This window comes from Myotis nattereri (genome assembly GCF_964212035.1).
Source record: "Myotis nattereri genome assembly, chromosome: 19".
Lineage (NCBI taxonomy): Eukaryota > Metazoa > Chordata > Mammalia > Chiroptera > Vespertilionidae > Myotis > Myotis nattereri.
Genome location: NC_138095.1, coordinates 14,675,775 through 14,702,302, shown reverse-complemented (window position 1 = coordinate 14,702,302; position 26,528 = coordinate 14,675,775). Strand labels below are relative to the sequence as shown.

At 56.5% G+C, this 26,528-nt stretch overlaps 1 protein-coding gene across 1 annotated transcript; it reads right to left on the bottom strand.

The window, feature by feature from the left end:
* Positions 1-368: 368 nt before the first annotated feature.
* SLC37A2 (solute carrier family 37 member 2) lies at positions 369-26,528 on the bottom strand (the record flags this gene model as incomplete). Its single annotated transcript, XM_081114023.1, has 18 exons — positions 369-1,254; positions 2,996-3,060; positions 3,308-3,405; positions 3,541-3,619; positions 3,864-3,937; positions 4,074-4,122; positions 4,850-4,935; positions 5,303-5,365; positions 7,663-7,753; positions 8,034-8,186; positions 8,492-8,529; positions 9,087-9,253; positions 10,281-10,357; positions 10,700-10,835; positions 12,544-12,622; positions 12,745-12,838; positions 13,230-13,311; positions 26,470-26,528. 18 exons carry the CDS (start codon positions 26,526-26,528, stop codon positions 1,239-1,241), a joined length of 1,506 nt encoding a protein of 501 aa, XP_080970149.1. The 3' UTR covers positions 369-1,238.

Genomic DNA, 26,528 nt, shown 5'->3' with positions numbered 1-26,528 from the left:
AACCTGGGGGCCCCAGGACACTGCCCCCAGAGCCCACGGGAGCCTTCGCACCTGCACAGCCAGCACACGAAGTCTGTATTGGCGCTGAGAGGCGGCTCCGGGGGTCAGACAGAGCGCTGCGAGCTGGCCTGGCCTGGCGCACGCCGGGCCTTGAGGGGGCAGGACAGGTCCACCCGGAACCCCAGGGCAGAAGAGGCCATGGCCGAGAGCTGCAGGCAGCTGCACAGGTGACGGCTCCTGAGTGACCCAGACTTGTCACCCTGGTCCCTGTGCTCAGGTGTTAAGTCCTTTTCCTGTGTCCACTGTCTACTCTGTTCCCAGAATAGAGCAGGCGTCCAGGGAGCACTCAATAACCACTGACACTTCTTTATCAAAACACTGGCATTTTAATCAAAACGCACACTGGGCCCGGCCGGTGTGGCTCAGTTGTTGAGCATCCATCTATGAACCAGGAGGTCATGGTTTGATTCCCAGTCAGGGTACATGCCCGGGTTTTGGGCTTGAACCCCAGTCCAGGGGGCATATGCAGGAGGCAGCCAATCGATGATTCTCTCTCATCATTGATGTTTCCATCTCTCTCTCCCTCCCTCTCCCTTCCTCTCTGAAGTCAATAAAAATATATATAAAAAACAACACACACACACTGGTATTTTCAGACCTGGCTCCCACTCCCCACAGCAATGCCCTGATGTGTGGTCTCTACTCGAGACATAGAGGCTGGGACAAGGGTGAGGCAAAGGAGGCCCAAGAATGACGTCTTTGGCACCTCCCCCAGTCCTGGCCCCGGATACAGCAACGGTGCTTTACCCCAAATGGGTCAGGAGTTGGGAACAGGTTCAAATGGCGATAAATGGCTTGTGAACAAAGGGACGAAGGGAGGCTGGGCTGCCCCGAAACCGGGTCAGAATCCCATCTGTAGGTACAAGCTGACCACAGAGGTCCAATTCTACACAGGAAGGAGAGACGTGCCTTTTCCCGCCTTGGCCCTGGGCAGCCTCGGCCTCGGTCCTGGGATCTGAACCAGCAGGAGTCTGAGCAGGTGTTTCCCTCTGCAGGATGGAGACGCCTTCCGCCTGGCCGGCCTCTTCCCACGGAGACTGCCCCAGCCCCTCAGGGTCCCCGTGTGCTGGGAGGGCTGGTGTTAGATCCGGAGGCTTTGTCTCAGCCTCCTGCAGTTTCAATGGTCTTGCCAGGGGGAGCACTTTGGGGCCCTCCACGCTCCTTTCCCAATCGGGGCCTCATATTTCTTTATACCTGAATGAGGAAGGGAGAGAGCGGAAGAGAGAGAGAGAGACAGTTTAATCATCTCTGGCCCCAGCGGTGGGAACAGGGAGGGCGGGCTCCTGGGGTCCCTTCGTAATTGCCTTCATCCCTGTTCTCTGTAACCAGGGCTCCCTCTCCCCTCTTCAGCGGGGAACAGAAAGCCAGATTAAATTAAAACCTCGGGATATTTGTACCACATCTGGCAGCTTTAAAAAGCAATATCACATATCCCGTGTCGCCTCGGCCTCGGATCAGCCGCGGCAGGTACTTGGGGCTACGCGGCTCCGTTTTACACGTGAGGACGGGGAGGTTCGGAGAACGTGAGCGGAGAAGGCGGGCTGCCCAGGGGTTCCTGGTTCCCGCCCAGAGCTCCTCTGCCCTAGCTCATCACTCCGCTCCCCCACAGGGGCCTTTCAGAGAAGGACCGGCGTGTGGAGATGCACAAACCCCACACACCAGGGACACTGAAGCACATCCGATCCCTGAGCCACTGTCCTCTCGTCTCTAACGGGCATGTCCATCTCCCAAGGTGGCTGGGAGGTAAGCTAAGGATCTGGCGTCAGGCTATTCCAGGCACAGGGCAGAGCCGCCTAAGTGTTCATTCTTCCCCGTTTCTGCCTCTTTTCGATCCTTCATCCCCCAATCTCCCCGCGGGCTGGCAGCTGGAAGACCCGCTGGCCCTATGGCCAGGCCCCCGGATCCTCCAGGCCAGGGCACGACGGACGGAGGTCCTCAATGACTCCTCTCTCAGTGTTTCGCCCGGAACCTGGGTGGCACCCGCCCTAAAGGGAAGCGCTTCCCCACAGGGCATGCTGGTTACCAGGACCCACATTCCCCATCCCCACCAGGTCCACAGCTCTGCCAGCTTCCCGATAGCAGGGCCTCCTGCTCAGGGGGGAGCCAGAAAGGCCAGCAGAGCCCCCAGCCCCAGCAGAGCCCCGCTCAGCCACCAGCCTGTCCGCGCAGCCTGCGCACCCACCACCACTGGCTGCTAGTAACCGACAGCGCGCACCAGCGTCAGCGACAAGCATTCGATTGTGTCCCGGAGGCTTTGATTGGCAGCTGCTTCTTGCCGCACACCGCAGGCGGGGCCCAGGGACTTGGCTTCTGAGCCTGCGGAGCACTTGCAGCCCCGGGTCTGAGTTCAGAAGGAAACTGTTTCCCTGGACTCTGCTTCTCTGTCCTGGGGGACACCCCACACCCCGCTGCTCCCCCAGCAAAGAGGCCGCAACCCTGGTGGCAGCTCAGGCCTCAGGAATCACTTCCCAAGCACCATGCTCTGCGTGGGTGGACGGGACGGCCTTTGGAACTGGCCCCCAGGAAGAAAGAGAAAGTTGGGGGGGCGAAAATCACTGGAAGGAGGAGGCTCTGCATGCAGGACCCATTCTGCTGGCACATGATCAGCTACAGACTTGAAGGAAATACTCACAAAAGTCATGGGGCTTGAGGGAACGACTACTGCGTGTGGGTTAAGGCGAGACAAGAGCTACGGAGACACATGGGACAACAGAGGGCGGGTTAGTGGGGCCGGGGCGGGGCGGGCGTTCACGGGACACATCCAGGTCTGCGCGGAGCGGGCTCCGACTGGGCTCCGTGCCCCTGGACTCGGCCTCTCTGTCCTGGGCGACGTCCCACGCCCCGCTGCTCCCCCAGCGAGGAAGCTACGGCCTCGGCGGCGGCAGGGGTTTGAACTGAGGTGGGAAGCGGGGCTCCCGCTCCCCGGAGGACTCACCCGGTGCCTGGGCTCAGGTGTGACTTGCAGGCCAGGATCTCTTTGTACACCAGCCGGCAGAGGAGCTGCGGGAAGTTGGGGGCACAGAGGGAAGGGAGCAGTGGTCAGTCCCCAGTGCTGTGACCAGCAGTGGGCTGGCAGGAGGGAACGGGCTGGCACATAGCCTCGGGGTCTCCGTGGGAGGGACGTGGTTCTTAGCAAAGGGCTGCTGGCCCGGAGCCCCTCGGGGCAATACTGTGGGGCTCCAGGGCTCTGGCCTGGCAGGACAGGACACCCCACCATGTCCATCGGTGCACCCCCAAGGACTCTTACCAAGCAGGCCAGGATGTCAGCAGAGATGAGCATGTAGAAGACGTTGTTCCAGCCCGTGGGCGAGATGAGCCCGGCCAGCAGAGGCCCCAGAGCCGCACCTGTGGATTGCAGTGTCAGGGCAGGGCTCCCGCCAAGGGACCCTGGGCCCGCCCACGGGACGGCAGCAGGCTGAGGAGGATGCCCAAGACAAGGCTCAGTGCCCGGCTGCCAGGGGCCAGGAGCCAGCCACAGACCTATGGAGCCGGTGCCGTCGATGATGGCCGTGACGGTGGACAGGGCCTTCGAGTTGCCTTTCAGGCTCTGGTGTGTCCCCTGGGGAGAGAGAGCGGAGTGAGGCCCGACGAGAGGCCGCACCGAGCGCTGGGACCGAGGGGGCGCCAGCCTGGGACAGGCCTTGGGGCTCGGAGCAGAGGAAGAGGGATTCCAAGGACTTTGAGGTCCTTGTCTGAACCGGCCAAGAAGGGAGGACAGGGCTGTGGGGAACACGGACCAGGAGACAGAAGCCCCGACCAAGACCCCCACGTGACCCCTGGCTGCCGGGAGGCGGCCCACTTACAAGGTCAGCGGAGACAGCGGTGGTGATGAGCGCGTAAGGGCCGTTGACCAGGGCCCCGCAGATGATCAGCATTACTGAGGTGTAACAGGGAGCCGGTTAGGCAAGAGGAGACCCCTGGCATCAGGCTGAGCACCTCTGCTTCCCCGTGCCTCCCACCGACACCCCCAAGGCAGTGCCCTCCTAAGGCCCGGCAGGCTCGCAGGGTCTCACCTATGGAGCTGGCAATCCCGCTCTGGCCGAAGTGGTTGTACAGGAACAACTAAGAAGGGAGAGGCAGCGTCACGCCCAGGCTTCCCACCGGCCTCCTGTGGTGTCTGGGACAACCCTGTGCTGCCCTGTATCCCACAGGTCACCCCACTCCTGTTCCTTCTCATAACAGGTCTCACGGCCCTTAAACGTCCCGAGGATGAGGGCGTCTGACGTCTGGTAATTTATTGCTTCCTTTCCCCTGAAAGTCTCTCATATCCAACCTCCATTTCCTGTTCTTTCCTTGGCCAAGGAGTTGATCAGCCCTGGCCGGTTTGGCTCAGTGGTTGGGGCGCTGGGTCAAGGGCATGTACCTCGGTTGCAGGTTCCGTGGCCAACCCCCACCCTCCTTCCCCTCCCTCCCGCTCGTGCGGGAGGTGGCCAGTCCATGCGTCTCTCTCACATTGATGTTCCTCTCTCTCTCATTGATGTTCCTCTCTCTCTCTCTCTCTCTCTTCCCACTCCTCCCTTCCACTCTCTCTAAAAATCAATGAGAAAAATATCCTCGGGTGAGGGTTTTAAAAAAAAGAAGTTTATCAGCTGGTCTCCCCTTCTCCACCAAAGCCAAACAGTCACCAATCCCTTTCTGAACTCCCAGCCTGGGTCTCTTTCCTGCGCCCAGGGATGCGCACACACGTGCCCCGGTGGTTGGAGCATTGGGGGTGTCCGGGTGCACACCCTGGTCAGCAGCCGCACGCAGGGACACATGCACACACACTTCGTCCTGAGGTTATACACACCATGGGGGCGGCCAAGATCAGCATGACGCAGCAGGTGGTGGCCCTGCCGTTGGTGTAATCGGAGATGAGCCCTGCCAGGATGCCACCTGGAACATAAACCAGCCCGCTCACTGCTGCCCAGGGCACAACCCCAGCCCCCCACCCACATGGTACCCCTCCACCCCCACCCCAAGCTCAGCCCCATCACTGCCTGGTGCTGGCTTGGGCCTCCAGCAGAGCGTCTCCCTGTAACGTCCTCCCTGTACCGGCATGTCAGACTCGCGGGCGGCGGCCCACATGCCTTGAAACGAGTTTGACATGCTTTCTGTACCCACTGCTTAGGGGAAGACCACTCATAAGAGCTGTGTTTCCCCGTGGGGCAGGAGCCCTATTTTTCTCTGATGCCACCGGCCCAGGTCACATTCTTGCTGCACCCCCACAGGAGGAGAGGGGGACGCAGCGTGGAGGCCCCACCTGTGATGCCACCGACGTCGAAGAGCGTAGACAGGTCGCCCGCCTCCTTGGCACTGAAGTGAGCTGTGGAAACACAACGACAGGGTCAGGCCCGAGGGCTCAGGGCCGACGTCCCGGAGTGTCGGCCAGAAAAAACAGCGGCGGTGCAGCCCGCGGCCTCCTTTTCCGGAGGGAGGAGTGAGAACCAGTGGAAGTGATGGGCCAAAGGGAATTTACAACAGTTTGGGCCCCCAACCCTGCTCTGCCTTCTTCCCCTGCAGGACGGCCTTGGCCTCTCAGACCAGCCCTCCCCCAAAAGCCCTGGGATCTGGCTTAGGCATCCTACCCGCCAGGCCACCTTCCCCTGGGGATCAACCTCTCCCTGTGCTTCGGCCCAAGCAGCCGGTGCCTGCTCTGCTCCGGGCTGAGTGGCAGGCCACCACCAGGGGGCGTCACATCCCCCTGCGATCTCCGCTGAGAATCAGCCAGGGCGGAGGCTCACGGGAAAACAGGACCTCAGGTCCCAGCGTTGCCCAAGCGCTAGGGAAGGAATCTCCGGAAGGCTGACTCATCCTCTGACATAAGTCAGCACCGAGGCCAGAAAACAAAGAGTCTCCCTGTCCGAGCAGCTGCCTGAGGCTCCACCTCTGTTTGTGCAAGAGGCCCCTCGGGTAGGAGCTGTGGGGCAAGTTACAGCTTGAAATCTGGCTCTGACTGATCCCCACGGTGTCCTGTCTGGAGTCAGTACAGTACATGGCAAGGCAGCCTTGGCCCTCGGCCCTCCCGTGGGGCTTGTGGGAGCAGCACAGCCTGGGTGAGGGCCTGGCCCTGGCGGAGCTCTGAGGCTCAGGGACAGGGGTCTGCTTGTTTCTTTTTTTCAATTCTTACCCGAGGATATGTTTATTGATGAGAGAGAGCGAGAGAGAGAGAGAGACATTGATGTGAGAGAGAAACAATGATCGGATGCCTTTTGTATACATCCCAGCCAGGGATCGAACCCACAACCTTTTGGTGTACAGATGATGCTCCAACTAACAGAACCACCTGGCCAGGACCAGGAGTCTGCTTCTTGGTGGAGTAGCCACCTGACCTAGGGAATAGCAAAGACCCAGGCCAGGCAGACATACACATTCTTTTCGAGCACAAAAGTGACCTCTCCTCGTCTGTCCATCCTTGGACGGGGTAGAGGCAGGAAGAGCGGTCCAGGAGCTGGGCAGTGCCGCCGACCCGGCACAGGGCAGAGTCGCATGAGGCTCCCGGCAGCCCCTTGGGAGAGAATAGTGTTCCCCTCCAGGCTACAAGCGGTGGGGGTGGCTCACCAGGTCTTCCCCGGGTTGGCAGAATCTCAAGGGACCTCTGGAGCATTCAAAAGGCCGACCTTTTCTAGAGCCCTCCAATCCCGCCCGCCAATGCGCCCAGCAGCCTGGAGGTGGGTTTCTCCTGCACTAAAGGATGGAGATGTTGCGGGGGGGGGGGGGGGGGGGGGGAGCTGGGATTACAGAACAGAGCTTCCAGGTCCTAACTCCCAACTCAGCCCCAAGGACGGAAGGGTGGCTGGAGTCAGGGCCTGAGGGGTAGCATACAAGGTTCATCTTTGTATTTAAAAATAAAAATCGCACCCGGCAGGCGTGGTTCAGTGGTTGAGCATTGACCTATGAACCAGGAAGTCACGGTTCCATTCCCAGTCAGGGCACATGCCCGGGTGGCGGGCTCGGTCCCCAGTGTGGGGCGTGCAGGTGGCAGCCGGTCAATGATTCTCTCTCATCATTAATGTTTCTCTCTCTCTCTCTCCCTCTTTCCTCCTCTCTGAAATCAATAAAAATATATATATTTTTTTTATTGCTTAAAGTATTACAAAGGGTATTACATATGTGTCCATTTTATCCCCCCGCCCTAGACAGTCCCCTAGCCTCCCCTATCCCCCAGTGTCTTATGTCCATTGGTTATGCTTATATGCATGCATACAAGTCCTTTAGTTGATCTCTTACCCGCCTACCTCCTGCCCCCCAACCCTCCCCGGCCTTCCCACTACAGTTTGACAATCTGTTTGAGGCAGCTCTGCCTCTATATCTATTATTGTTCAAAAGTTTATAATGGTCTCTATTATCCATGAATGAGTGAGATCATGTGGTACTTTTCCTTCATTGACTGGCTTATTTCACTTAGCATAATGCTCTCCAGTTCCATCCATGACGTTGCAAATGGTAAGAGTTCCTTCCTTTTTAGAGCAGCATAGTAATTAAAAAAATAAATAAAAATCGCCCTTTGCCCTCCGAAAGGATCAGCCGAGATCCTTCCTGCATCCTGGAATCACACGCATCACGCAATGGTTTCCTCTCGGACCGGAGCCCCCTTCCTCCCTGCTTCTCCCCGGAACTCACCCACATTGAAGATGTAGAGGGGCAGCCAGTAGAGGAAGGTGTAGCTGACCAGCTTGGCAAAGAGCAGACACAGAGAGAACTCGATCACACCCTGGGAGGGGAGCAGAGGGCACGATGAGAAAAGGGTGCGGCCCCCGGGGCAGATGAGCACCATGAGCACCTCCCAGCACCCTGCACCCCCCGCCACCCAAAGCACCTCCAGCCACACCCACTGTCAGCGAGAGCAATGTAAGCGCCGCTCCAACGCTGTGTCCAGACAAGCCGACTGTGAAGAAACCCTGGAAACCACAGAGCACCCTGCAACCCCCTCTCCTGACATCCTACCGAGAAACCTAGAGAGCCCTCTCCTCCCCGTCCCCCCGGCTTCTCACCGGGATCATGAGTGCCCCCCAAAAGCTGATGGCAGCGGGCTGAGCGCTTGGCTCCTTGGAGCATCCGGCGGCCGCCTCCAGGCTGCTCTCCTGGTGACAGTAGGGGTTGTTCCCCGGGTCCTCAGGGCTGTCCTGCTTCTCTTCCGACTCCCCCTGGACAGAGATGAGACCGTGCTGTGGGCATGTCCATGTGCCCCTCCTGCCGGCTGGAGGGGTGACCCTCGTGAGAGGCAGGGGCTCCGAAGCGGGAAGAGGTGCGGGTCCCTCTCAGGACTGGAGTAACCGCCTGAGCCCCCCCCTCCCCCCCCACCCCCGCCCCTCACCGGGCTGCGAGGAGCCAACCCAAGGGCCTGACATGGGGCCTGTGAGGTAACTGGGCTCAGGGCTTCCTCCTCCGACGCCCAGCCCTGTCTGGGGGTGCAGTGGGAGGGCAGGGGGCGATGGGGGTGCACACTCACGTGGTGCTGAGGGGTGGTGCAGTCCACATCCTCTGGGTCTGAAACAAAAACCTTCTAAGAAGCTTTCCTCAGGCCGGGCCCTCCCCTTGCACTGGGACTGGTCCCCACCCCCAAGTGGCCCCAGAGGGAGCTGGAGCCGGGCTGGGGCGTGGAGCCCACCTGCTCTAGGCCCGGCTCTCCATCACCTGCCCTGTCACCAAAGCCTCCGGGACTTCCGTTCTCCTGCTACAGGTGGCCCTGCTACCTGGGCTGCCTGACTCAGGCTGGCAGGGATGGGATGAGAACAGCGAATGTGGGAGTGTCCTGTCCCCCACCCCGCCCTCCGCCCTTCCCACTTCACCCCTCACACTCAGCCAGCATTTGCCAATCACCAACTAGCAGCAGCCATTCTAACCTCCTGTGTCGCCTAAACCTGCACCAGCCCCGGGATGGACAAGCTGTTGGTCCCATTGACAAATGAGAAACCTGAGGCTCCGAATGGCTGCTTGTCCCGAGTCCCACATCCAGTCCTCCCGCTCTGTGACCAGGAATCTTCCCCTAGCCAGCTGCCTTCTCCCAGAGCTGCGGGCCCCGTGGGGAGGGAGGGTCCACTCACACTCGATGAGAAAGAAGAAGGTGACGATGCCCATGGCAGCGGTGATGACGCCTGGGACCACGAAGGACAGGCCCCAGCGCTCGCTCACCCAGATGCCGGCGATCAGGGAGCCCAGGATGTTGCCCACGGAGGTGTGGGAATTCCAGATGCCCATGATGAGCCCCCGCCTGGAGGGAGGGGAGGAGAGGAGAGTGAGGGAAGATGAGGAGCGGGAGGGGAGAAGAGCAGAAAAAGTTAAAAGGGAAGCAGAGGGTTCACCTCGACTGCCCTGGCCAAGTGCAGAAAGCTGGCTGCCTACAGCGTCCGTGCCAGGGAAAGGGGAGGGATGGCTGGGATCAGACGAGGGACAGCCAGGCCTGCAGACCTGAGCCAGCACACAGGGCCTGTCAGTGGAGCTCTACTGTCCTCAGGGGTCAAGACTCCCACCCCCTCTTCTCCCTTTCCTGTGGCTGTAACTCTAAAGCACGGGGCCTCAACCCCCAGGGGCCAGGGGCCAAGTCCGGAGAGTTTTGGCTGTCACAGCTCAGGATGCGCTAGCAGCACCTGGTGGGCAGATGCTGCTAAGCATCTACAATACACAGCTGGCCCTCATGACCAAGAATCCTCCAGCCCCAAACGCCAACAGTGCCGAGGTGAGAAGTCCTGCCCGAAGGCAACCTTTTTTTTTGCATAAAACCTAGCTCAAGCACAGCTGGCGTGGCTCAGTGGTTGAGCGTCAACCTATGAACCAGGAGGTCACAGTTTGATTCCTGGTCAGGACACTTGTCTGGGTTGCCATCCCCAGTGTGGGGCATGCAGGAGGCAGCCAATCAATGATCCTCTCTCATCATTGATGTTTCTTCTCTCTCTCTCTCCCTTCCTCTCTGAAATCAATGAAAATATCTTTAAAAAAAGAAAAGCCAGATCAAGAAAAAAAAACACAAAAAACCCACAGTTTTACAGGCTTCTTTTTTGCCTTTAGGAGAAATGGAAATTCATTTATTATGAGGAAAAGCATAATTAAAGTTGCTGTTTTATGGGTTAAAACCTAATCAATAGAAAATCAATGCTGCTTTTGTCACTGACATGTTGATCTCACTCAGCATATGCAAGTCGGCCAAATGGAGGCACGTTTCTAATCGTGTACCCAGTGACCTTCGCACTACCCCCGCCCTCCCGGAAAACCTCCTGCTCACACTCCTTTGTCACACTCACCTCCCCTTCCCAAACCAGTTGCCCACGCAGGTCACAACCGAAGGCCAGCCTGTGGTCTGGACGAGTCCATTGCAGATCTGCAGGGAGAGAGCAGGCAGGTGGGACAGGCCCGGCATGCTGCCCACTTCCTGCTCTGACCCATCCCAGGCTGGGGAGGTTCGACATCAGAGGCCCAAGATCCTTTGCGGCAGAGACCCAGGCTCAGGCACCCTAGCGACCCAGGGTGTGCTCAGTGCAGACTTACTGAGCGGGCAAATGCGTGACCCTGGGAGGTGGCACCCTATGGGGCATCACAGAAGAGCAGTGGGCTGGGCAGGAGGCGTGAGGGCCTACCTCGGCCATGACCTGGGGCGGCCGAGGGGGACTAGATTCTTCCTGAGATGGAAACAGAGGCCGGAGAGCAAGACGGAGGCTCTTACCTGAATGAGCACGAAGTACCAGAGCACGTGGATGTCCCAGAAATACCCCAGGCCAAAGAGCGAGGTGAAGAGGCCACTGAGCAGCATTCCGGCCGACAGGTAGTAACGAAGGGGGAGCCGCTCCCCGAAAATCCCACTGGAGAACAGAGTTAGATTTGTGGTTGGTCCCGCTATCTGCACTCCTCAACCCTGCCTCCATTTCTTCCCCCCAACACCCCACTGGGCGGGGCGACTCAGGTCAAGGTGACCACCAGTGACCTCCGTGTTGCCACAGCCAGGGACACTCGCCGCCCTCCCCTCGCTAGGCTTCTCTGCTTTATTTGAAACTGCTGACCACACTCCTGCTCTCCCCCTGGCCTGCTGGACGCCACTCTTGAGGGTTCCAGCCCCTCCCCCTTGGCTGACCACGCCTCCTCACTGATTTTCTTGGGAGCCTCTCCGGCAGCATTTTTGCGGTTGTAACTACCACCGAATTTTTTACTCTCTGCCCCAGAGCGGCCAGCACATCCAGATACTTCCTTCTGGACATCTTGCCTGGAGACCCCCAAACACTTGAAACTCAACACTCGAAAACTGAACTCTTCCTCCTCACCCTACGCAGCCCTACCCGGTGCGCTCATCGGAGGGAATGGCACCTCCGCCTGTGGCCACTCAAGCCAGAAACCACAGAGCCACCTGCCTCTCCTTCCCACCCTTCACGTTCAACCTCCAAGCCCACCAATCCTACTCTCAGTTTCTAGCAGGTCGTCTTCCCATCTCTATTACTGCTCTTCTAACTCTACAGCTCCTCAAAGCGTAGCTGCGCCCAGCCAGTGTGGCTCAGTGGTTGAGCGTCGACCTATGAACCAGGTTTGATTCCCGGTCAGGGCACATGCCCAGGTTGCGGGCTCGATCCCCAGTGTGGGGTGTGCAGGAGGCAGCGGTTCAGTGACTCTCTCTCATCACTGATGTTTCTATCTCTCTCTCCCTCTCCCTTCTTCTCTGGAACCAATAAAAATATATATATTTTTAAGTGTAGCTGCACTGTCATCCATCTGCTTCCTAGCATAACCAGGCCTTCGGCCTTGCCCTCCCTTTACCTGCCTCTCGTCCCACTCGGAGTGGCCTGAAATGTAAATCTGAACACGACACCCTGAGTGAAACCCTCCAACGCTCTCCTGTGCCCATGGCCTGGCCCACATGGCTCATTCTCCAGCCCATCTCCTGCTGCTGCCCCCACCCCAGCCCTGACCATGCCACCTCCCTCTTCCTTACTTTCCCATGCTAGCCTCCTGCCTCGCCCCTTCCCCACCGCCACGCCCCTGCTCTGCATTGGCGCCAGCAGTATCTCCTTCAAGAAGCCTTCCCTAGTCCCTCTTCTGTGACCCCGGCCTGGACTAAGCGGCCACCCGGAGCCGCCGGTCACAGAGCCACCGCACTGATGTGTACCAGCTGCTGCTGGTCCCGTCAGGCTGTGCGCTTGCTGGAGGTGGTACCTGCCGGACTCCTGGTGACAAACACCAGGCCTGCCTCGCTAATGGAGGCCCAGGACAGGACAGGGTTTCCTGCCCGTTTCTGCGTCCAGCGCTCGCCCTTGAAGGATTCGGGTCCAGAACAAACCGCACTCCAGCCACACCATGGACCCTGCCACCCTGTGCAGAGTCAGAAGGAGCGTCCGGGAAAGGCTTTCCAGGAAAAGAGCTACTGGAAGTGGGAGTGACCACACGGGGAAACGAGAATGGCTGTGGCTGAGCGCACGTGCAGAAGTCTCGCTCTCATTTCCACCGGGGGAGCTGGCGGCTCGTTCACTGACCCGCTGTCGGGTGAGGGCGAATGGAGGGCGGCAGCGGCTCCGCCTCTCTCACCTGATGAACATGCCGATGGCATAGGCCACCAGGAAGGCGTTGTCCACGGCGCCCAGCAGCTCCTTGTAGTTGTCCTGGTCTGGAAGCAGGAGGGGGAGACAGAAAGCTGAGCTCGCTGCTTGGCTGCCCCTGCAGGAAGGCCTCTCTGGCCCTGGACCCCCTTCCTGGGGAGGGTGGGGGAGCAACTGGCCCCATTCTTACCAAACGGAGGCCAGCTGCACCATGTGGTGTCGTTGGGACTGTGGGTGGCATTGGGGGGCTGGATGATCCCTGAGCAGTTCTGGTGCAGACGGCTCTGGACAGACAATGGGATACACAGGCCAGGGGCCCCTCAGCCCGAGAGGAGCAAGCAGCTCCCTCCCCAGCCACACCAGCGCCACTGCCTCCCCACCGGCCTCTGCTCCGGCCTCTGGCACCTCCCCTGCAGGACCTGGTATAGGGACAGGTGGCCACAGTGGATCCTCAGTGAAGGCAGAGCCCACAGAGCCCGGGGTCCTTGCTCACAGGAGCGCTAGGGCGGTTCTCTGCAACAGCAGGGCTACTAACAGAGGGAGCCGCCAGGCCAAGGACCAGGCTCGGTGGCTGCGGTAAGGAGGAGGACGGTCCTGGCCCCAGTCCCGGGCCCCTCGCCTAGAGTGTGTTTCTCTAGCCTCTCCTGCATCTTTCCTGCCGCTAGCCAGCCTCACCTTCACCACGCTGATGGGCTTCCTGGACATGTGATAACACGTGTAGATGAGGAAGGTGAGCAGCAGGATGAAGCCTCGGTACCTGCAGGGAAAGGTGGGCGTCCGGGTTAGCAGGGAGATCGGACCCAAATTGCCACCTATGCCCACACTGCAGCCCCGGGCCTCAGCACCACCAACTCTCTACCTTCAGGCCCCCTCCGGACGCAAGAGTCTTGGGCAGAGGCCATAGGGATAGCAGGGACAGATGCCCAGGCCAGGGTGCTCAGGGAGCCCGGTCTTCCTGGTCCCCTCTTCTGAGTGCTTCCAACCGCACTGGCTCAGCACCAGCACCCAGTATGCCTCTTATCACCTCCGTCACCTCTGAGCTCCTTCGGCCTCACTAAGGGCAGGGTGCCTGGCTGGATGCATGTGTGAGAGAGATGGGGGCAGGGAGCGAAAATCGTGTTTAAAATACCAGAAATGACGGGAGCGGATGGGAGGCCGAGAGGGGAGAAGGGTCCATCTCCACAGTGAGCTCAGTACTCCCTGTGAGCTCAGAACACAGCGGAACTAGCCCCCTGCGGCCTGTCCCGCAGAGCCCAGACCATACATGGAAACGTGGCTCCAGGGGGAAGCTGCTGACAGAACCACGTGCTCTTCCTGGTCCCAGTCTCGCCTCCGCCTGGACAGCAGGGTCACTCTCTCCATCTGTGGCTCACCCATCACATGTGCCCCCGCACCCCCCACTCCTCACCCCGTGCGCTGCGTCTGGGATGGAAAGAACGGTTCAGCCAAACACCAGTAAAGTTTCCGTGCACGCCCGGCTGCGGGGCCTGGGAAGGGCCTCGGTGCCCTGAGTCACCGTCTGCTTCCCCAGCAGAGATCAGCTGAGCTGAGTCAGCAACTGGAGTCAGGAGACCATGGAAAACGGGCTGCAAAGGCTCCCTGCCCAGGAGAAAGGGCCAGGCACTCACAAAGACCCGAAGCTCTGGTCCATGAAAGATCTCATGGTGGGGGTGGGGGTGGGGGCGGGGGAAGGCTAGGAGGGACCTGAAGCCCTTTGCATCCCTCAGCTCCATGAACCTAAGGGGCTGGACACTGGGACTCAACCCGCCCTTCCGGGAATCTACCTCCAAAACCCACACTCACTTCTTCTAACTGTGTCACGAAGGGGATTTAGGCAGAGCCTGGGTTTAGGGTGGGCTCCCAGGCCCTTCTCTATGCACGCCTGGACGCGAGCTTCCTGCCTGGGTTCTCTGTCTCCATTCTCTCCACTGCCCCCAGTTCATCCTTTCTTAAAAGCTATTTTTTTTTTATTGATTTCAGAGAGGAAGAGAGAGACAGAAACATCAATGATGAGAGAGAATCATTGATCAGCTGCCTCCTGTATGCCCCCATCTGGGGATCGAGCCCGAAACCTAGGCATGTGCCCTGACCAGAAATCAAACCGTGACCTCCTGGTTCATAGGTCAACGCTCAACCACTGAGCCACGCTAGCTGCGCCCCAATTCACCCTTAAAAGGATGAAGGTACACGTGCCCCGCTTCATTCATCACCCGCTCACACTTCTCCAGGGCTCTTCATTCTGCTGAGAACGAAGTTCCAACTATCGAGCCTGGACTTCACGTTCCCCTACAACCTGTCCCTCCAGCTCCCAGCTCCCAAGGGCGCGTGGGCTCCCCAGGGAGCCTGGGGTTACTCCAAGGGGACTGTCACTGTGACTGGCATCAGCAAGCAGAAATGTTTCCACTGTTGGCATATGGCTCATGACTCCTAGTCAGGGGCTCGCGGAACCCGAGGGGAATTTGGAGAGGGTGCCCAGCTGGCCTTCGGAGAGCGACGGATGGAAGAAAGCTGCAGCCCTACAGGTAGCCCCGACCCAGCGCCCTGCCCGGGAGGCTGCCCGCTCAGGAAGAAGCTGAAAGCTTCGGGTGAGGCCTCTGACTGTGTATCAGATGCAAGTCCCTGGTTTCCGCATCAATTGCACGTGGGGATTAGCACCAACCACATGTGCCTCAAAGAGAGGTGAACCCAATACTGCTCTCAGCCTGGTCCCTGGCCCCTGTGGTGTCACCATTAAGACTCCGGGCTGCAGCAGAGCCTATCTTGGCTGCCACTGACCCTGGTGACAAATAACATCTCCCCTGGATCTGAAAGGTCCCCGAGGCGCTGGCTCGGACTGCTCTCCCCTGACGGGCCCAGCAGGGAGGCCCTTGCCAGCGATGGAGCCTGGTACTGCCTAGGAAGCCAGGCTGCCACTCGGCAGACACATGAGCCCTCTGAGGAGCTGCTCAGAGCCAGTCAGGGGCTCGACAGTCCAGCTTGGTGGCCAGCCGCCCTTTCCTCCCACCCCCACTCCCCACCACCACGCTGCTTCCATCCCAAGCACCAGGGCCTGCCCACCGGGCAGGGACCCAGACAGCCTCCCTGGGCTCTCTCCTGCTGGTGTCCCTGCTGTCCTTCCTTCGCCGCTCAAGGCACTTTTCATCTGGACTCCTCTCCGGACCACGGGGGAGGGGCTCTGTCACCACAGGACACGGTGATGCCAACTCTGACATCTGATTCTCCCACCCACATCCACACGTGTGCCTACCACGTGCCAGGCACTGGGTAGGGATCCAGCAACATGCCAGAGAAACGGTAGCAGAGATCTCTGCCCTCGGGTGCTCACAGGTCAGGGGGCACATGAAGAATTGGGGCCACAGCGCGACACAAGCGGGCGGCCATGCACAGCAAAGAGGCACAGGAGGGGCGCTGAGGCCAGCTGGGTGGAGGCGAGGCTTTAGCTGACTCTTCAAAACAAGCGGGAGGAGGCCAGGTCGACCAGAGCCGGGCAGGCAGCGCGTCCAGCAACAGGGAAGTGCGTGTGCAAAAGCAGAGAGCGTGAAATGACACTGCCTGTTTGGGGAACTCCAGGTGGCTCAGGGCGTGTGGAAGGCGGGACTGAGCCAAGCTGGAAGGAGGCAGGGGACAGGTCATGTGGGGCCATGTGGTGACAGGGATGGGAAGGCACGGAAGGGGCTGGCATTTTCTAGATCAGAGAGGTCTGGACACCACCCGAGGCTCTGCTCTGTGCACTATTTGGGGGGAGCCCGTGGCAGGCTTCCTCACTGCCTTTTCCATTCTGCCAGCCCCTCCCTGGCACACGACTTCAGCACAGGGAGCCCTCAGAGCTACATCTCTGGGAGTTTGTGTCTCTGTAGAAAAAAAGAGCAAGGGCTGGGGAATCAGGCAAAACCTGGCTTCCCTCCTCACCCCCATTTGCTCATGTGAAAAGCTGAGATCAGCACCTTTCTCGTAGGGTTACTGACAGGTTAGTGAGGTGGTGCCAACGACGGAGGGTCTTATGAGTTCCTGACACCCAGCAGGACAGCTGCTGGTATTTTAATGTTTTAATATATTTTTATTGATTTTAGAGAGGAAGGGGGAAGGAGAGGTAGAAACATCAATGAGAGAATCATTGATTGGCTGCCTCCTGCATGCCCCACACTGGAGATCAAGCCTGCAACCTGTGCACGTGCCCTGATCAGGAATTGAACTGTGGCCTCCGTGGTCGATGCTCAACCACTGAACCACACCGGCTGGGCAGCTGCTGGTATTTTAAACTTTCAGATGAGGAAGAAGAGCTGGAGGGGCTGAAACACCCCGTGCTGCTCTGTTACAGGAGGTGAGTGGGGGTGGGCCTGGCACCACACTCCTCCGGGTGAGGGGCGTTCCAGCCCCTGGACTCCCTGGGAGGTGGGGACTTGCAGGCCAGGACTCCCCTTCCGCCCCACTCCCCCAGTATTCACACCTGGGCTGGCGGAACCACCAGGGGAGTGCCTATGGGGAGCCTGCCATGGTTCAGGGCAGACTCGGCCTGCTGGGCCTGCCATGTGCCCTGGGAGCAGACACAGAGGCTCAGCAGAGGTGCACGCTGACATCCCGACTGGCAGAGCTCCGCCCTGGAGGGGGCAGGAGGCCCGCCACGGCGCGGTGTGATGCTGGACCTGGCACGGGCCCCTCTGGGACTTCCTGCCTGGTTCGGCGTGCCAGAGGGATGAGCTCAGTCTCACAGCTGGCTGGGCAGAGCCTGGAGCCAGGCCTCCTCTTAGCCCAGCCCTCTTTCCGTTCCCCTTTGGCCACTGTTCTGAGAAAAAGGCCAATGTGCCCCAGTTCAAGGGGGACCGGGGACATCTGTCAGGTTAAGGGCCGGGCTGAGCGGAGGCAAGGCTGCCAAACTCACAGTAACCCGCAGGAAAGACAGCTGACGCGCTCCTGCAGCGTGGGCAGCCACAGGTTTCACTTCCCTCAAGCCCTGCCTGCAGAACCGAGAGGCCCCAAAGGAGCAGGGAGCAAACACACACAGCTGGGCTCCACCTCACTGCCCCAGGGAGGCTGTGAGGGCGGAGGATGGCAGCCTGGCACAAAGGTGAGGCTGGCCTGGCACAAAGGCCAAGGACCAATGCACCTGGGTGGTGAGGTCCCCAGATCGGGGCTGGCTTTGTTAGCCAGAAGCGGCACGTTTTACACGTGATCTTGGCCCCAAGACCCAGGAGCGATGAAGAAGCAGCACTTTTTAGAGTCCAACCTGCCATACCGGCACTGGTACCCGGCAGCCCAGTCCAGTAGAGAGCGGGCAGCTGTCTCAGGATTAGCGGACAGCCCAACGTATCCACTCGGGGAGCATGATAACGGCTTTATCGACCATGGGATGACTTTGCACTGGGAATGCTTCTGAGATAGGAGCCAACTTGTCACAAAGCAGCAACAGAAAAACAAACAGCCGAAACCGGTTTGGCTCAGTGGATAGAGCGTCGGCCTGCGGACTGAAAGGTCCCAGGTTCGATTCCGGTCAAGGGCATGTGCCTGGGTTGCGGGCGCATCCCCAGTGGGAGATGTGCAGGAGGCAGCTGATCGATGTTTCTCTCTCATCGATGTTTCTAGCTCTCTATCTCTCTCCCTTTCTCTCTGTAAAAAATCAATAAAATATATATAAAAAAAAAAGAAAGATAAACAAACAAAAAACAACTACAAAAAACAAAGGCTCTATTACCACCCAAAGGACCCACCACCAGTCCAGAAAACAGCAAGGGACAGCAGAGCAGAGGGACCTTGGCCTTAGGAGATGGTGGGAAGAGGTCCCTTTCCCAAGTGGCCACCCAGTCGGTCACCCCCACTCCCTGCATCCCCCTTCCTGGCTCTGCATCCACATTGCTGACAGTCCCTCCCCCCTGTAAGGCCGGTGGGGACTTACACTCCCTCCTCAATCAATCCCGCCACTCCCTGCCCTAACAGGGGCTGCTACTAGATGGCTAGGGCTTCTAACATGGCTCCTGGCTGTGGCTGCAGGTGCTGCTGGCACCTGCCCTGGGAAAATAGACTGGGTGGCCTGTCCGTGGCTGTGCCTGTTCTTAGGACTCTGCAGGCCTGAAGAGGATAGAGTGCTGGGCACTGTAAGAACCAGGCCAGTGGCGACAGCGCCACCACCCCACCCCCTGCCAAATCCTGCCCGGCCACTGGAGACTTCACGTAGAGAAAGGCCAGCCTGGGACAGACACCACAGGGCAGGGTCCTGAGCCAGGCCTTCCGTGCACAAGATGGAACATGGAGCCCTCCTGGAGCAGAGAGCCGGCGCAATGAGTCCTCTACTGTTCCCCTTCCTGGGACTCAGGGCGCTTGCTCAGAGAGGCCAAGATCACTCAGGGTTGGCCCCCCCAAACCCTTCCCCGAGGAGCCCGGGACTCTAGAAGAATGAGTAGGTAACATAATGATCTTTTTCGGGGAAGAGGAAAACATGATTGTTTTGCCTGGAGAAGGGACCTGAGTAGGGGAACCCTGCGCATTCAGACAGGATGGAAAGACACGGCCTTAAGCTCCGCCGGGGGGTTTTGTCCAGGGAGCTGGAATACGCTGGGAAGAGTGGGAGGCTTGGGAGTGTTTGGAAGAGATGGTCAGCAGGTGTTACGTCAGTCCTCCTGAAGAAAGGCTAAGCGAGCAGCACAGAGGGAACCGTGGTGAGGACGGCAGAGCTGTGTCCTGCTCGGGGGGGTTAAGGTGGCGGCCTTGCTCTCGGGATTCCATGGAGGCCTCGCCTCAGGCCTCACCCTGGTCCCCAGGCCTCACCCTCGTCCACTCTCCTGAGCATGAAGGACACAGGGGATGAGGCATGAGCCAGAGGCCAAAACAAGAGCAGTCACTAGCCACTCCCACTCCCCCACAAACACCAATGTGGGGTAATCAGATGGGGGGCAGAGTGGGGGATCAGGGGCTGCAGGGCCTCCACCTCTTGTGTGTCCCCAGTTCTGGTGTGACTCAGACAGCCCAGTCCGACCTCGGTGCCCATTGGCGCAGCGTGACTGAAAGGAATAAGGCCTCGGCCAATCACTTAGACCCGTGGTCGGCAAACCGCGGCTCGCGAGCCACATGCGGCTCTTTGGCCCCTTGAGTGTGGCTCCTCCACAAAATACCACGTGCGGATGCGCACGTACAGTGCGATTGAAGCTTCGTGGCCCATGCGCAGAAGTCAGTATTTTGTGGAAGAGCCACATTCAAGGGGCCAAAGAGCCGCATGTGGCTCGCGAGCCGCAATTTGCCGACCACTGATAGACCATCCAAACCCTCGCTGCCTTCTGGACCAGTCCATGGGGCCTGGGAAGGTGCTCCCCATCCTGCTCTGAAGGGGGAAAGAGGAAACTGCAGGCAGGAAGAGGAAGCAGAAGCCGCTGGGGAAGCAGCAGTCACACCGGGGGGAGGGGAGCCGCAGGGTCACGCGCCTGGGTCAGCCCTGACCCTGAGAGGCGGGGGAGGGGGACAAGGACACGGTGATTAGTTCTCGGGGTCCTGCTCCAGGCCCTCTCCTTTCTTTTCAGAGCATCCTTTCACCGTCATAGCTCGTTTGAAGGAGCCCTTTCTGCCGCCCTCACCTAGAACCGCTTTGCCATGACTTGGAAAATCAGACGAAAGAAAGCCATCTTGGCAGCGCTGGGGCCCCTGATCTGAGTCATCGAAAAATAGGGAAAGAACTTAGACCAAAAGAGGATGAGTCTTAAGTTCTGGTTCAGCTGCTTACTGTGACCTCAGGCAACTTGTTTAATCTCTCTAAGCCTCAGTCTGATCTTCTTATAAAGAAGATAATGATAAACTCCCGCCACACGAGACTGTTGTAGGATTAAACAGCAGCCAATGGAGCGGCAACGTGAGCCCTTGGCCGCGTAAGGGCAGAGCCATTCATCCCAGCAGCAGCCACCCGCCAGCCTCGGCCTCTCCAGCTCACGTGGGAAGAATCAGGTGTGGGGCATAGCCAGCCTCGGCCTCTCCAGCTCACGTGGGAAGAATCAGGTGTGGGGCATAGCCAGGCGGGAGTCACAGCTCCTGCCCCCCTGCCTCCCCTACCCCAGTCCTGCTCATCCTGCTGGTCCCTCCTCCCCAGGCTTCTCCTCTCCGTGTCCCGAGCTGTTCCCCTCACAGGGCCCCAGGAAATGGGCCCAGCCCCACTAGGACAGCCCCGGGCATCTCTCTGGCAAGATGCCCGTGTTGCCAGCTCGCAGACATGTCTGTGCAGACGCTGCCACGGAAAGCAGGGCCCTGACCAGGCCCAGAGCTCGGGAGGACTATGAAAGGCCGTGAACCCGCTAGGAGGAGGGGCAGAAACCCCTGCTGCCTGCCTCTCAGCTCCACCTTCTGGCCTTCAATAGACAGGCAACACCTTCACTGCCAGGTCTTTGCTCCAGGCCCTGGGCTATAGTACCTCCAGCTCCACCAGGTCACACGCTACCCTTTCCTCTAATGAGGAGGAACCCCTCCCTCCGGGAAAACGCACAAGCACCCGCCAATGCTAACCGCAAGCCACACAAGGGGGCTCAGTGCTTTAAATGACTTATTTAATTTCACCAAGACCCTGTGACATAGGTACACTGTTTTTTCCCACTTTATATACCAGGACCTGGAGCCTGAGAGAGACAAAATGACCTGCCTAAGGCCAAATGGCCTTGCGATCTCTCCCCCTCCCCTCCTCTCAGCAGGAGGACAGCGTGGGCGGCAGGCTCACCTGGATTCAAATTCTGGTTCAGCCATTTACGGCTGTGCGACGCTGGACAAGCAGCACAGCTTCTCTGTGCCTCAGTCTACCCACAGCGGGTGGGGAAGCTTTGCAGTGAGCTACAGCTAAACGAGGCCTGATGCTAGCAGGAAGCAAGTGGAGGGATAGTCCATAATCAGTGCCCACTCAGTGCCCAATGGGAGCCTGTCGCTGGCCTGGGAACCTCAGGCACTGACCTGCTTTAACCCTCACATCTTCCCAGGGAGGAATTCCCAGTATTCTCACTTTATAGGCAAGGAGTCCAGAGTTCAGGCCCACTCCACCCTCGCTGGGTCTAGCTACGCCTGCTTCTCCATTCACCTAGAATGCCCTCCTTGGGGACACGCAGAAACAGTAAGTTTGATAACAGGAGTGCACACCCTCTCTCTAGCTGAGCCTTCGTTCCGAGAAGGGAGGACCATGTCCTAGTCATCTCTGCAGGCCTCCAATCTCAACATCATCACGTGCCTACAGTGGGAACTATATTAACACCGTGTGTTCGATAGGAGTCCAAACCTACATCCACGAGGGAGGAAGTAAAAGAGCATTTATCGCACACCCGCCCTTAGGCACAGGGGGTGAAGAACGCACACATACACATTTGTCCTCTAGAACCCAGCTTTTACGGATGGGGAAACTGAGGCTGAGGAAAGCTAACTGCGTGGGGCACACAGTGCGGAAAGGATTCCGGGCCAGGTCTGCCTTAAATCTGGGAGATGCTGGCTCTTAGGAAAGAGCTTTCTTTAAATGTTACCTTCTATGTTTATTTTTAAACGTAATGTTATTACTTTCAAATGGGTGGGACAAGGGCTGATTCTTAGCTCTCAAGATAAGCATTCTTGCCTCCTAATCACTTTTGTCTTCCCCCACCCAAATCCTAAACAAACATAAATCAAACAAAGCATTCAGGATATCTTTTGCACCTACAACTATCTCTGAGATGCCCAAAGGGGACGTCTGGGAAACCACAAAGATCAGTTCTTTCACCTTTTAAAAAGAGAGGGTCTAGAACCAATCAGGTGTGTTTCATATGTTATTGCTGAGCAATCGCATGGAAATAGCCGCGAAACCAGAAGAGACGCTCAACCTTCTCTAAGTTAAATTTTAAAAGGGAAATGTTACTTATATAAATATTTCAGAAATTGTATGCTGTGTGAGAAGTTTCTACAGATTTCTTAGTGCCTTCTCTAGTCCATGGTTTGTTTCGATGGATCAGCATCCTGCTGACACGTTACCTGATAATAGCAGTATAGTGTGTTACCAGTCATGATTTGGGTTGGGTTTTAAATGTTTCCTGGGTTGGGGGGCGGGGCGGGAGGGGGGGTAAGAGATCAACCGAAGGACTTGTATGCATGCATATAAGCATAACCAATGGACATAAGACACTGGGGGGTAGGGGAGGCCAGGGGATTGTCAAGGGCGGGGGGAAAAAAGGAGACATATGTAATACTCTTTGTAATACTTTAAGCAATAAAACAATAAAAAATAATAAAAAAAAAAATGTTCCCTGCAACCTCACTTCTTTGAGGCTAACATCTTCTAGGTCGGCGGTTTTCACCAGGGCACGCACGTACATCAGGCTTTCCTGTGGAGTTTTATTAAGTACAAATGTTTAGGATTCACTCCAAGCTTTCGTACTGAGTGTCTTTAGTTGATATTCTTGGAATATCCTTGGTACATTATGTAAATTATGTCTCGAGATTTTTATATACCTCAAGATTTTTTTCCTCTATAAAAATTGTGTCCATCCATTTTTTATCAATCAGATGTTATTGTCTAGATTTCTTTTTTGAGGGGGGGGGTGGTGGCTTTATTTTGTTTTGCATACTTCAGGAAGAACAATAAAGCAGCCCTTGTCAGCTCATCAGATCATTCACTTTTGAAAATTACCAGTAGTGCGTTAACCTGTTCCTTTTTAGGCCTCTGTCATTTACAAAGGGCTTTTGTTTTGTTCTACTCAGATGCTTCCTAAAGGCTCTGCAGCCAGCTACCTATAGGTCAAAGGTCTTATCTTTAACAACCGAGACCTGGCTCAGAAAAGTGCTGTACCAGTAACTTGCTCTTGGACACACGCTTCTGATGGCATCGCTTAGAGACCCTTAAGGACATACCAATGGACTAAGTCAGGAATTTTCAAAGCTCTTTAGTCAAGAAGCAGACAGGTTTGTGAGATTGCGAACCCAATTCAGCAAACAAGAAGCAACCGCATAGGAGTGAATAAACAGGCAAGGGATGCTCGCTGTTTGTGTTTTGAATATTGTTGATGTTGTTCTGCTTTCTGGATCTATAAGGCAGCCCCTTCTCTTTCTTCTTAAGCTGTATGTAGCCCATAACAATTTAGTAGACTCTGTTTTAGTAAACCGAAATGAAACATTTGTGAAAATCTTATTCTCCCTACCTGAGTCCCCAGAATTCATAAACTTTTGTTGCATCTTCTTGCTTTTCATAGCAAGACGGTTATTTTCAAAAGTTCAATAAGAATCTTTCCTATTTTTTTAAAGCACAGCATAGTTAGAAAAATTGGTTATGCAACCAACGCCTTCCCTGGAATGTCGTAATTAACTATGATGCTCAATTAATTAGATATAATCAGCCTGTTTTAAGGAACTAAGGTTGACTGTATGGAGCCAAGGCTAATAAAACCCTCCCAAGAAAATCGGCTTACTGTTTTCCCTTATACGCAAATAAGGGAGGTCAGTCCCTGGCCAGCCCAGGAGCCTTAGGATATTTTGGGGACCTCAAAGGAAGACTTTGCCCAATGTATAGGTACAGCAGGTAAAACCTATGGCGTTTCTTGGCTTAGCTTCCTAATTTCAGAACAGTCACTAATAACAAGCTTGTAGAAATCCAATCTAAGGTTTCTTATAAAAAATTCCAGCAAAGCAAACTTCCCAAGGCCGATATTACAAATTAGCACTCTTGCTACACCTGTATCATCAGATCAAATCCGATGAGACAAACTTTATTTTATGAGCCTAGAATGGTCTTTCTTTGTGACTATTTGTTATCAGAGCAGGGAACGCTATAGGAAACACTTCTGTGATTCACTGGAAAACTGCATTGTCTAGAGCAGCGGTTCTCAACCTGTGGGTCACGACCCCTTTGGGGGTCGAACCACCCTTTCACAGGGGTCACCTATGACCATCAAAAAACACATATATAATGACATATTGTTTTTGTGATTAATCACTGTGCTTTAATTATGTTCAATTTGTAACAATGAAATTGGGGGTCACCACAACATGAGGAACTGTATTAAAGGGTCGCGGCATTAGGAAGGTTGAGAACCACTGGTCTAGAGGACTCCTCTCAGCTTATCTGACTGTAGCCTCTCATTGACCACGGGCTGTTTACAATGCTTCAATGGGGCCGGAAACTAAGTCATACAAAATATGTCTGTGAACTGATAGTTTCAATAGTCTCCGCTCCCAACCTGTGGAAATACTAGTTTTGCCTCAATTTTCTTGATTTATACATGGGCATGTTCTTTGGATTCTTTTTTTTTAAATTGTGGCAAAATATATATAACATAAAATTTACTGTTTTAACCATTTTTTTTGCTGTTTTTGTTATTGTTAATCCTCATGTGAGGATATTTTTTTCCATTGATGTTTCTTTTTTTAGAGAGTGGAAGGAGAGAGGGAGAGAGAGAAAGAGGGAGAGAGAGAGAGAGAAACATTGATGTGAGAGAGACATATAGATAGGTTGCCTGCTGCACGCACCCCAACCAGGGCCAGAGATGGAATCTGCAACACAGGTTCGTGCCCTTGACCTGGAATTGACCCCTCAGCCTGTAATCAACCCTCAACCCTTTGGTGTGTGGGCTGATACTCCAACCACTGAGCAACACGGATGTTCCAACCAGTGAGCCACACTGGCCAGGGCCCACTTTAATCCTTGCTAAGTGTAGTAGTACAGTTCAGTGGCATTAACCCCCTTCATATTGTTGTGCAACCATCACCACCATCCATTTCCAGGACCTTTGCATTTTCCCAAACTGAAGCTCTGTCCCCATTAAACAGTAACTCCCCATTAACCCCTCCCTACATTTTCCCTGGATTATAACATCTTCTGATTCCCTCATTATGAGTAAAATAACATCTTTAACATCTATTCATTTTTATATCCTTATGAGAAGCAGGTTTTATCTTTCTCTGAAAAATATATCTTAATAGTTCCAAACTCAAAAAGGACCAAATGAGTCATGTATACGAGTGAAGAAGGCTGGAAGTAATGAGGGCTGTCACCAATAGGAAAGACCAATAGGAAAGCCCCTAGGGTGGCCAATAGGAAAGCGCCTAGGGTGGCCAATAGGAAAGCGCCTAGGCCAGGGTGACCAACCAGCCCAAGGACCAAGGGGGTCAGGAGTGTGGGATATTACGTTTTAAAACTAGACCGAGTTGGTCGTGTTCAGAACACTTCCCCCATCTAAGGGGAATCTTTAAGTCCTAGTATAATTTGGGAGTTCAGGCCTGGTATGGCTTCATCTGTTTTTTAAGAGAAGCCAGGAATCTGGCTATGTTGATTTTTATCATTTGTAAATGATGGCAACTAACGATATTAAAAAAAAAAAATACTCCGCAGACCAAACAAACTACTCCAGTGGGTGGTCTCTGGCGAAGAGTGAGCTGAAAGCTCTGCACCTCTCACACACACACACACACACACACACGCGCACACACACACACACGCACACACATACACACACACACATGCGCGCGCGCGCGCGCCCATCTGGGCCTCCCTTGGTCAGGAGGAACGCTGCTGTGCAAGTGGCTCACTCATTGTTGGGGTTGCCCACTGTTGGGGTGACTACCCAGCTGAGCGGCTGCCTGCTCTGGTCTGAGAGATTAGCCCTCCCTGGTAAGTCCTCGGGGCCTGGAGCCCCTGAGGCCAGCTCCCAGGACCGCTGAGGTCTGGCCTTTGTGTGTGTGTGTGTTACCCGAGGGGGAAAGAGACCGAAAGGGACACTCCACGACTCCAAGCGCCACTCTTCAGCAACTCCACCATCCCCGGTGTCCCGGCTCGCCTGGGCCCCAGTGCTATGGACGTGAGGGGCCCTGAAGGTCCGCCCGGGGTGTGGGGTGTGTGTGTCCCAGCGCAAGCCATTCAGGGTCACCTTCCTGCGGCGCCGCCAGGCGCCCGGCCCGCGGAGGGGAAGCCGTCCCAGCCCCGCGCGCCTCCCTCCCCCGCGCTGCTCACCAGCTGTCCCTGGAGAAGGTGCGGATGAACCAGATGCCCGGAGCCAAGGAGGACCGCAT